We start from the raw sequence: 12,345 nt of genomic DNA, 5'->3' as shown, positions 1-12,345 counted from the left end.
CAACAAATCTGTGCAAGACTAACATGTGGAAGGTCAAAGGTGAGAGGGAGACCAATCTAAAGGAAGTTGTCATACTTCTTTCATGGTGTCCTTTCCGGTAAACATGGAGGAGAAAAGTGAGAAATAGGAATTCCAGACAGCAGTGGTTCCAGTTGTCAAGGGAGAGCGTGGCCAGGTCTGGGAAACAGAGGGTGAATGGAGCATGGTAACCCAATGGTGAAGATGCAAACCTACCAGCATCACGGCCAAGCACGCACTTTTATAAGCACAACAGGAAGCCCATCAACTCCCACTTACTACCACCGAGAAGTGTAGTGCAAGCTCACACTCATGTGACAGGGAGCTCCTGTGAAGCTCTGCAGATCCTTCCTCTACACAGTTGCTGTATTGCTGCAGAAACTTCCACTGGCTGTTATTTCACAGCACAGCAACAGGATAGTTTGTTCATGGGATCCAGGAGCAGGTGAAAAATGAAGCTGAGCTGATATGCTTTTTCTCAAAGGGAGATTGGACTTTGGGCAGGCAGGAGGAGAGTTAGCAAGCAAAGCATTGCTAGGAAAATAAGAAGTGGAACTGATGTGAATCAATGTTTTTTTTTTGGTTTTTTTTTTTTTTTTTTTAAGGATTATTAAGCACAGTTACAAAAAAGTGAAGCATCTTTTCCCTGGCTGGAGTAAAAAACCAGAGAACGCATCTTTGTAACGTATACATCTTGTATTCTTCTGTTGAAATGCAGGGAAATGGATGAATACAGTCAATTGGGTTCAGATTGATAGCAAGAATTCTTTGCTATTCCACAGACTTCTTGTAAGATGTTGGAAATGACCAACAGAAGTCTTGCGAGGATAACTGCATTCTCTTTGAATTGCATTCAGAGAGAGAAAGCAATTCTGAGACAAAACAAGACTAGACAGTACAGCAGCTATGATGATAATTGACCCATCTCTGATGCATGCAGTGAATACCTCGGATCCAGAAACGGGAAATCATTATTGAAAGCAGAATTTTCTCTCATGCTTACTATCTCAGCGAATTCTTTTAGTGGGGTTTCACTCTGAAGAGAGTTTTGCCCATAGGATGCACTGACACACAGGCCCAAACTGGGGTGCATCAACAGTGAGCCATAAAGCCTGAAGCAGTTGTAATCATTAGGAGTTAAACAGTAACGTCCACCATTTCCTCAGGCATTATCACATTAAATAACACTCAGAGCCAGCCCTGAGCACCCCCTAATTCAGTCAGACATGGATGCCTTTCTACTCAAATGGCTGACCCAGACTTTTGTGCACAGGTGATATTTCAGCAGGAAGGAGCAGGGCTATAAATAGACACTCTGCAGCTGAAAAACCTGTCTGCAATGAAAGCTCTGCAGTCCTGCCTGGTGGCACAGGCTCTCGTTACTGCAGCTGACTTCAGCAGTCATATTCAACAGTCAAATAACAAAGAAAGAGACCGGTTCATTGCAACGATGTGGACCCTAGCTACCACTGCCTCTGCTCTTCCGTGGGTACAGGCCACTTCTACTATGCAAGTACCTCTTTCATCTGTCTTAATCTTTTTCCTTCTTCTTTTTTTATTTAAATAGATTATGCAGAATAGTTGCAAAGCATAACACAGAGGAAACAAAATAGAAGTAGCTACTAACAGTCAAGCAGCAACTGCTCAAAATGAAATGAAAATAAGGATATGAAAATATGGTTTGACAGGCAGAGGTCTTGAGCAGTAGGACGATTCTTCTTTCGCTGAGTGTTTGCTCCACTGACTTCAGCTCAGTTACTCTAAATCAAGGGGCTCAAGGGCCTTGTGACAGCACACAGTATGTCTAGTCAGCTTTATAATACTAAATTTCAATTTCATAAATTCACAAATGTGCAAAATGGATAAAGGAATTAACGATAATGAGGAATTCTGTTTAGTTTTTTCTCAATCCCATGAGCACATTAACTCAGTTAATGCCACCAAGGAAATAGAGCCATTTAGTAAAACAAAGCAGTCGATTAGATTAAGCCAGCCCCACAGGACAGCAGCAATGCCATAAGCTGATGGGAAGGGCCCTCACACAGCAGTTACAATTGGTCACAAATTGAAATGTATTTCCATTACAGAATGCCTATTCATCAAAATCTAAATCTTTTACAGAGATCAGTTGATTTTGAGGAAGTTGCTGTAAGACGCAGGCAATCTGCCAGTTCACTTGCCTGGCAGCACACCTCCCCAGCTGCCCAGCAGGCAACCCCTGCCCTCGTGAGCTGCCCCATCACTGCCGCGGTGAGGGCTGCCCTGGACTTCCAGGTTCTCAATTTCTTTGCAGCTTGCCAGGACAAGCAATGGGGAACCTGGGATGAGGTCAGGCAGCTCCACGGCTGCGGGCTCCGGTACCCACTGCCTGTCAGCATCCCACCATGGGAGCCTGCCCCAGCACTGGGGACTCGGCACCCCCCCATCAACTCAGGATGCCAGATCTCAAACCCCACTGGAAAAGAATTTAAGACATCCCCAAAACCAAACAAAAATCAAGTCCGTTTGGATTTATCTTTCTTGTGCAATCTAATGTCAGCAACGGCACAGCTTGGAAATATGTCACAGCCACCACCTAAAAAGTCTGACTTTGAGCAGAAGGCTGGAAATCATGGGCTGTCTGATTCTAGTGGCCAAATACGTTAAACAGAATAGGATCAGAAAGACTGGATGTAAGCTATGGAAGTGTGATTAAATTAGATTATAACAGTAGGGATAAATTCAGCACTGGCCAAACTACCACTGTGCTGTGCAAGCAGACAAGTGTATGTTATGGAATAACATGTTTTCTGAGTTCCTGAAAAATATTTGAGAACAGCCAGGGCTTCGAGCTTTATCTAATCCTGAAGAGTAAATTCACTCATATACAAATGTCAGCAAAAAAACAGAGTGAATTGGGTGGGAGGGAAGTAAGGCATTACGCATAAATTAAGAAAATCTTAGAGAGCCCTTGGGCAACTTCCAGCTCTCCCTCTAGCAATGAAGATAAAATAAATAAATGAACAGACAAACCTAAGAGAAAGAATAACACGTATTTGCCTTATACTTACTGAAAAGTCATCGTCGGGGAATAATATCAGATCCTTAAACTGGTTATCCCCAATATTTTTCTCAATCTCTGTGATAACAGCTTCATAATCCAAAGGCTCCAAGAGCTTGGGTTTTTCCTGCTGTAGAAACAAAGAAAAAATCAGGTAATCTCTCTATGCTCAAATTTGCCTTCCTCCCCCTTCATAAACTGAGATCTGCTGCATTTTCCCTTTTTTACACCGAAGTACAAATAACCTCCTCCCCCCTCTCCATTCTTCCCAGCTTGTCCCAGCTAAGGTCATGCAAGAACAGTGGAAGCGAGGAAGCTGGGCAGTTGTAGCAGTCACTCTCCATCTGATAACTCAAGAGCAATCTGTCAGCTCATTACAGAGACCAAACCCACCACATTAACTTACCTGTCGTTCTCAGGAACACCCTCTCTCTTTCTCTGTAAATACACGTAGGCAAACAGACAGATGGACACAGTTTGAACTGAACACAGATATGACTTTGAGCTAGTATGTTTTAGAATAAGTAACCTACTAGTTTCTTCACTGTCTTACACAGTCCCACCTCTTGAACTGCTGGTAGCTTGAGAGTGCCACCACATTGTTTTACTTCGTAACAATCCAAGGTTATTCTCCTGGAATAAACTATTTGGGACCCATCCCCATGGTTTCTCTTGTTAGAAACAGGATTAGTATCACCATAATAGTACTATTATTGCCTGAGACAGTGGAACGTAAGAAACCACCACAGGAACAGGCAAACAAAAGTAAAGACACACTGTCTTGAAATACAACCCCAAAATAGAAAAAGAGAAGCCCATCTGACATGCTAGAATACATTAAACAAATAACAAGTCATGTGTTAGAGTGACAACATTTGCTTAATTCAAAGACTTTAGCATCAGAAAGAGTAAATGAGAAAGGGCAAGAGACTGCTAGAAGGGATGAAAAAGCAGAGAGAGAAGAAGGACACTAGTGGAAAGCAAATGCAGAAACACTTCTGCAGAACACTTTTTCAGTCTGATGCAATGGTGGACACTAAGTAAGTTTTATTTTACCCACTGTTCTTGCACTGTGCCAGAATAATAAAAAGTTTCCCTGCCTCCCTCTTCCCTAAACCAAAACCATGGTGTATTGGAAAAGAAAGCTTTCACATCTCCATCAAACAAATTTCTCCAATGGACATCTCATAATTCTCCATCATATTTTTTTATACATATATAAAATTCACATATGGTCCATTATACAAATAATGGTCCAAATATACAAGTTGCTCCCTCTTTTGACTTCATTCTAGAGAGTTCCTGTTCTTCCAGTAATTACAGTCATCTCAAGATTTCTCCCCAGCCCTTGTGAACACTATTTCCCTTCTATATTAAGTTAAAGACTCCCTTTGGTATCAAATGCATCTATGAAAAGTTTAATTAAGTATCAGTTACATGGCCACACAAAATAGATTAAAACACTGGGATACACATGTTCCTAAAAAGTTACTAAATTGCTGAACAGCTTATGATAGAATCACAGAATAGCTCAGGACCTCCACAGGTCATCTACTCCACCCCCCTGCTCAAAGCAGGGCAAGTTGGATCAGGCTGCTTGGGAACTTGTCCAGATGAGTCTTGAAAACCTCCAAGGATGGAGATGCAATTTAAAAAGTTGGAGCTGTTCCTTCAACAGTTCAGTGTATTAGCTCTCTTCTCAGTCTATTAACTCTCTTAGTCCCATTTGCCAGCTTAAGAGTTAATAAACTTCTAAAAGCCATTAGTATTCAACATTCACAAGCCAAAAGCACTAGCTACTGATGCTGAGACATAAAAGACTTGTAAAAGATAGACAAGATCAACACATAACAGTAATAAATAGAACTTTTTTGAAAGCTCTTTCCCAAGGAAACTGGTTCATGAATGTTGCTGTGGGATGTGAGGGGGGGGGAGTAAAGAGAAGCAATACCTGACCTACCTAAATATGGTATATCTTTAACTACCAAATCCCAGGAAACCACTGAAAGATCTGTCTGTATGAATAAAATAAAAAGGGATTCTGACACACAGATACTGTGCTAGATTCCTTCCTAGATGAACCTGGAGATGTACAAGGACAGTTGTCCATCTTGCCTTAGAGTTATGAAAGGGAGATTGAATTAGAAATAAAACATGGGACTGTTTAACAGAAAAAAAGAAACTTATCTAGAGGAAGGCCACTGTAAAACACAAAAGGCCCAAATGCGAAACAACAGCTTTGAAGTTTAATTTAGATTCTGTGACAGGACTGTGTACCAGTGTGTGATGTTCAGGTAAGACAAGGCACCCTACTAGGACACGAGACCTCATATTAACCCAGACACATTACCTTAGAACCCACTCATTTTGGGAACAATGCACAGATCCGAACAAAGTTCACTCAGTCCAAATTTAGCAGAAAGCAAACTTGTAGTAGGGTAACTGTTACCTTCAGTAGGAAACCTTATAGCAACCTCTTACAAGAAAACTCAAAGTAAAAGTGAAAAAATACATGCACTGACATTTATGAGGTACAAGTGTTTCATGCAGGCATTTTTCCTGTGTAGCGGTTTCACTAAAGTGTGTACGTTTTCTGCAGAAAGTTTGTGACATTGACTACACTGAGAACCCTCCCTTCCTAGAGCAGATACTGTTAGGCTAATGGTTTTGCAACAATCTCAACTTTTAGTAAGTCAGACATACCATTGAAACCATAAATGTCCACTCTTCAAAACCAGAGATGTGTCAACACAATGTTAATCTAGGTCAGATGCTCCTTGGAAATGTCATGAATGTTAGCTTTCAAAATCTTTTAAAAAACCATAAAGTAAGCAGATGACATAAGTAGCCACCTTCCTATTGAAGTCACAGACTAAGAAAGAGCTGGGGAATCCCACAAATCTTGGGACTTCTCTTGAAATATGGGGGAATCCCATAAAAATGTGTGGCATTTGCAGGTTCTCTACGCCAAGGGAAACTACCCTTTTTGCTGGGGCTGGCAGAATGAAGAGGTGTTCCTTCTTCCCCCTGGAAACCCCTGCACGGTTGGGGTGAGCATAGCTACATGTCCTTCAAAATTAACATCACGCAGATGTTGAGCTGCAGGTGGAGGCAGGGTAAGCTATGTCACGTTGGCCTCTCTTTTCTCTTCAGAAACCGGCAGTACTCAGAAAGCCACTCCTGATAGCTGTCTGAAACACTCCAGGGGAAAACTTCTCCTTGACAGCTGCAAGGTCATTTACGTGAGATGAGACTGCAAGTCGAGAAAACCCTGAAGCAGAGAAACACAGCGAGCGTATGAACGTCACTGTTCCCACAGCACCAATTCTCTTGTGCTCTCAGTGCAGCAAAGTGCATGATCTGATGGAAACATTTTAACAGATGTTAACAGAAAAGTGTTAGCAGAAAGTTTACGCATCCAAAATGTAACTAAATGTAAGTAGCTGTGACAGTATCAAAATTACTGCAAAACTTTTCAGTGAAGCACTTCAATATTTATGGTGATGTTTTTCTGTTGATGCAGTAAATGCCATTCTTCCTTCTATGGCATTACAGCAAAATCCTGTATAAAATGCAATACTGTACTATGCCAACTCCCATGAATCAGAGATGCAAGTAATAGCCCATCCCCATCAATACACCAGCTGCAGAGATAAACTAGTCCATTCCCTGGTGACACCAAGCATGACAGTATAAAACCCATGATGCCTCTATCAATTCTGAATGTTCTTACAAACCTTAAGACTATGCAACGTGGACACCGACTCCGTCCTTTGTAGAGCCAGTACTCTGGATTTGGCAAAGCTAGCCTGCAACGCTTAGTATTGCATTTGTGACAGGAAGTGGCAGCTGGTTTAGTTAGCAGTTTATCTCTAGAAGGCGTGGAATGACTGCTCAGTTTTCTGCCACAGGCAGACAGAAGCAGCAATGTTGGGATTAGCAAATTTGTCCCTGCGAGCACTAGCAGAGATTTGTAAATGAGTAGGGCCGATTTAAAGCTAATTTAATAACCATAGTGCTGCCTCTTCTCAATTTAACTTGTCTGTTCTTTTTGGAAACAGACCAACCTAGCAATCTGTGCCAAGATCGAATTATGCTGGCTTGGATTTCTATAATGCTTTTTATATTCTCTATCTCAAGTGAGTAATGAATTACATTTAGTTGTACTGAAACGCTTGTGAATTCATGTAGTAAAAAGGCACTCTCTGACTCCTCACCTGCTACAACAATCATAGCAGTACCATTTACTTCACACCCTGACAGCACTGTGGAGTGTACTTCTGTATGTTGTTGAGCCAACTTTTCCAAAGTCTTTTTCAATAGTGAAAAGATCTTGAATGAGCACCAGAGCCAACACCACACAGGGATAATCACTGCTTAATTTCACACGGGTGAAACAGCCCAGATTCCACCAGTGACATATGGCTTGATTGCCATTATCTTCTGGTCTAGGTACAAAAGCATTATTTTTTCCAGTAATAACAACCAAAAATATCCACATAAATGGTATTACAGAAACAGATATGGTGCCTGGCTTGCCTCCAGCTGCACAGGCACTGTGCATTGATGCTAGTACCCATCTTCTCTTAATAATTATAGGATAAAATTACTTATGTATCATGGTCCTGAAGTCGTATTTCTGTGAACACTCACTAAAGAAGGAAATGATGTAACTGACACCCATAGTCTCTGGATAGCCATCCTGAGCACTTCCCCATTCTAAAAATAAACTAGACCAAATGCTATGATTTTCGAATGCTTTAATGATGTATTATTCCCAGACACCAAATCCCGAGTATCTAAAATTTATTGAATTTAATACAGATGTTTAAATGAATTTATTCTCTTCCCCATGCCAGAAGAAGAAAATTAAAGAAACAGATACACAGAAGGAATTTAAGCTGATGGACTTCAGTTACCTGGACTAAAATATCTTCATGACAGGAGGATCCACTGCATGTTCAAAAAAAGAGTCAAAACAATTGTGATGGACAGATTGGTCAAGATCAAGCAGGACTCTGATTTTATATTTCATCCAAGCTATGGTTTGTCTAAAATTACAATTCATTCTAGTACACATTTGAAATACTGAAATGGGCAGACTTACAAGAGAAAGGGCTACTTACTTAAATGACAGCATCACCCTCCTTCATTTTTATAGACTTCTCAATGATACTATTAAGCAAACCCAATCCTACTGAAACTCACAATAGCAAATTAAATTACTTTCTGGGATGACATCAACGTGAAGTGCTTCTCACACTTCTTGTTCTTCCTTTGCTTTCCCCAGCTAATACTGTCGCTGGCATAATACATTACTTTAGATTTTTTTTACATGGTTAACACATGTCATTAATTTCATTCCACCAGGGTGGGCCAATTTAAATTAAATATTTCTTCGCCAAGCCTGTCCAAACTGAAGCTAGAGAACAGTCAGGACTCCATGACTTCTGGAGGAGGTGTAGGGTAAAGGCTGCATTTAACCCTGTGTCTTCAGACATGCTGGTGATACAGACTGCCCAGCAGCTCTGAGGTGTGCTAGCCACAGCTGCCTGAATATTCAAGGAGCTTAAGGTGAGGCTAGAAAACCATTCTCTTTTTATGGCATCACCAAAAGTTTTGCTTTTTTTGTAGGACCAACATACGTCTCTATTCACCATTAGGCAGTATAGCAGTTTGGTGCCTGGGGTGATTTCCATTGGAAGGGTATCTGCATTGGGCACACCTTTTTTCTGCACCAGCTGAGATCATGGGTGAGCAGTCAGGCGCTGCTCCTGGCAGCGAGTCCCATTGCAGCATTTGCACCCAGCAAGCAGAGACAGTGTGGCCACACGGGGATTATGGTGTCCACAACACCTGCAAGCAGCTGAGCTGGGAGTGACAGGTCTCATCAACTCAAAATGCTCTCACCCCACAGGCCTGCCCTCCCTCCACTCCCAACAGACTCCACGTTGTGTTACGGATTTGCTTTAAGGAAAATGAGTTTTGCAATTCAAGCACAGGGGAGGAAATTCAGGGTCTGCAAAAGGTATTCGGGGAGAGGACAGGGAAGCACAGCCAGAATCAGCAGGCAGATTGTCCCTCCTTTTATTTTAGGTCTTGCCATTTTTACGATTGCTTGGCCTAGTATGCATCTATTTACAGTCAACAAACTCTCTGGCCACATTACAAAGGCTACATTTGGCTCAGTATGTGATCCACCGTCAACAAAGTTATTAAAATTGGTTGTACAAAGAAAATTTTCTGTGGCACCGCCTCCCTTCCACCCTAAAACACATTCACTTGTCAGGTCCAAAATGTTTAATTTGTCATGTCTTTCAGTAAACCTTGGAGAATTGCACTTGGAAAGAATCCAGCCAGTCTTTCAGGGCTGCACAGCACAACTGATACACTCCTTAGTGTCAGCAGTGAAGCCAACATGCCAATAAATTTCATTAAGGGGATTGCCAGTTCCCACAAGATTCTGGTACAGAGAAAATTGCAAAGAATTACAAAAAGATTCAAAGCCCCAAATTCCTAGTGATTCAGAAATTAGTTTCCACAATGCTACAGTACCTATCAGCCTAAGCAGTGCAAAAGCAGGGAAACCTGTGGAAGGTCCTGCTGGGAATAAAGACAGTGAAAAGTCATTTTCTTTCATTAAAGCCCCTTTATTCAAAGAAAATTCTGATTGACACCAATAAGGGATTTGCTTTACTAAATGAGACTTACTCTGTACAAATACAGCTGGGATGGGACAAATCCTAATTGCTTACATTGGAAATTACCATTGTTTTGTGGATCAAAATCTATAAAAGTCTACTTTGCATATTTTCCAGCTTTAAAAGTTACTGTAAGAGAATTCAGTGTGTTAAATATTTGAAAAATGGAAACAACTCTCATCTGGATGAGCTAACTCGGATCATTTTCGTTGTAACTGATGGGCCAGCTGCAGCCACCAGACACTTCAGTGGCACGCAGACCTAACTTCTCCAGCATGCCGACCAACAAGGAACCAAGGTTGAGACTACTCAAACCAGAGACCTGTTCTCAGGCAACTGGGAGTGACCTACTCTTTCTATTATCTTTTATTTCTCAAGCTAGAATTTATTGTTGGTTTTGTTAGGAATTTTGAAAGCCCTAGGCCTCGTAAAACTATCTCACTCATGGTTAAAACATGCAAGCCACACAGGACTGTTGGTTCAGCAAAGCATTCATGCTGGGGGGAAAGAGGGGATGCTTCATGCTACGCTCAACTTAGTCATAAGCGTTTCCTGAATTCTGTTTCCCACCCATGATTACACACCTGGCATTGTAGCCTTGCTCTGGTGCTTTCTGAATCTGGAAGATACATGCACGGGCATGTACGCACGTGCATCTTCAATGACTGGCACTTGCCATTTTAGACATTAGCTGAAACTACCCATATAGTCAGCAAAATATTCAAGGTAACAAGAAAACAACTTACTTGTCCTCTGTGTTCATGCAGTAGCTGGAAACCATTTTTAGGAAGGAGATAAACAAATTTCATTTATTCAGAAAATTACTAAAATCAGCATTATCTTGCCACTGACAAGACGACCTCTAAAGAACCTTCTAAGTTTTTAAATTATATTTCATGTATTGGCTTTTCAAAATGTCAAAAATGACAGCTTCTAAATAGCAAGTACTTCTGAAGCCTAAACTAAATATTTGCCCATAGGTCACTTCAGGGGAAAAACAAGAAAGTCTTGTTAAAGTATCTTAAGGGGTTTTTGTTAAGTTTAATTTACACAGATCTCTAACCTGGCAACACTCAGCCACTTCACTCCCCTTACCTGACCTTAGCCAGAAAAAAAGAAGTGCAGTTACAGCAACAAAAGGTTTTCTTTAAAGCTACCATGCCTGAATCTGTTCATAAAGCAAGCAAGCAAAAACCAAAGATGCGATTCATTCATCTTCATACATACATCTGAACAGACAGGTAGGATGGCTGGACGGGGATTGGGAAGAAGGGACGGGAGCTGGAGGGGGGCAGAGGGGACACAGAGCTGGAGCGCTCCAGCCAGCCACTTGCCTCATTAGTGATCACCTCACCCCATGGAAGAAGTGAATTGTCCTGCCCTGGGCACCACAAAGGGGATGCTGGAGCGAGTCTGGTTCAACTATTCTGTAAACACTCTTGGCTTCATGTTCGCTTTTTCTAGCATGGTCTCAGGAGGGCAGATTCATGGTCACAAACAGGACATTAACAAAACCATCCTACGAGTTGCAGGTAGCGGATTTGACCAAAGCTTTTAAGCTTCCACTACAAAGTTTATGTAAACAGCACTTCTGACTCTGTTGTGTATACACACACACACATATATAGAGTCATTGTAGTCTAAGGAAAATCTACATTAAAAAAAAAGATACTCCCATTTTTGCCCTGAAGGGGCACCCAGATGACCCTCATAGCAAAGGTGGAAACCCAGCTCTGACACCTACAGCATCTATACAGCAATAATAGAACTGGTTACAGCAACAAGATCAGACCAAACCAGTCCCCTCCATTTGTGCAAACTGGATGAATAAGGGAGATGGAGCGATCTGCCCACGGTCATCTGTGTACAGGTTCAGGGGAAGGACAGAAGGGAGGATATGCCAGGTGTTCCTAGCTCGCTCGCTCCTCCACCAGGCTCATCTAGCACAAACTTAATATTTTCACTTAAGTACTAAAACGCAGTTAGTATGAAGTCTTAGACCTGTAGACTGAGCAAACGGCTTTTTTGAAAGGGGCTCAACCACTTCAGAAGCCCCTGAAGCAAGAACAACTGACAAAAATGCTTGCATTATCTCTAAATACACTTTTCAAAAATACCATTTGACTTCCAGAGAGTACTTAGTAATAGGTTACTGTCTTGTAGGGCAAATCTCTCATATGCTGTTCTGCTTCATTTTACTCCGTGAATATCTCCCTTTTTCTACTTACAGTACAGTTACTTATCTCTTTATGAATTATAGATCTTTTTCATGCTACGTAACTGAGCAAATAATTGTATTTCCACACACAGATTTTTATCTGTAAAAATTAGTATCATCTATACATGACCATTATAAACTCAGCTCTCACAATGATGTTAAAATTATAATAATTTCCTTGACATCAACTACCCTCCTGTTATCTAGCTATCAAGTCATTTGCGCACATAGAAGGTAAATGAGAGCAAAATCCGGTCAACCACACTGAGCTCAATCAACAACCTACAATCAATTAAAACTAATCAGACCATAATTAGTCTTACAAAAAAATGAGTTTCCAGCAAATAATACAAGTCCATCTACAGAAT

At 41.3% G+C, this 12,345-nt stretch overlaps 1 protein-coding gene across 1 annotated transcript in view; it reads right to left on the bottom strand.

Annotated features, from left to right (window-relative positions):
• DOCK10 (dedicator of cytokinesis 10) overlaps positions 1-12,345 on the bottom strand; it is a 170,012-nt gene that overhangs the window by 103,899 nt on the left and 53,768 nt on the right. The window contains exon 2 of the mRNA XM_075716454.1: positions 3,069-3,188. Coding sequence (XP_075572569.1) covers positions 3,069-3,188 — 120 coding nt within the window. The remainder of the gene's footprint in view (positions 1-3,068; positions 3,189-12,345) is intronic.

The sequence above is a fragment of the Pelecanus crispus genome, chromosome 9, assembly GCF_030463565.1.
Source record: "Pelecanus crispus isolate bPelCri1 chromosome 9, bPelCri1.pri, whole genome shotgun sequence".
Lineage (NCBI taxonomy): Eukaryota > Metazoa > Chordata > Aves > Pelecaniformes > Pelecanidae > Pelecanus > Pelecanus crispus.
Note: the sequence above shows the minus strand (reverse complement) of the source record. Positions and strands in the feature narration are given on the sequence as shown.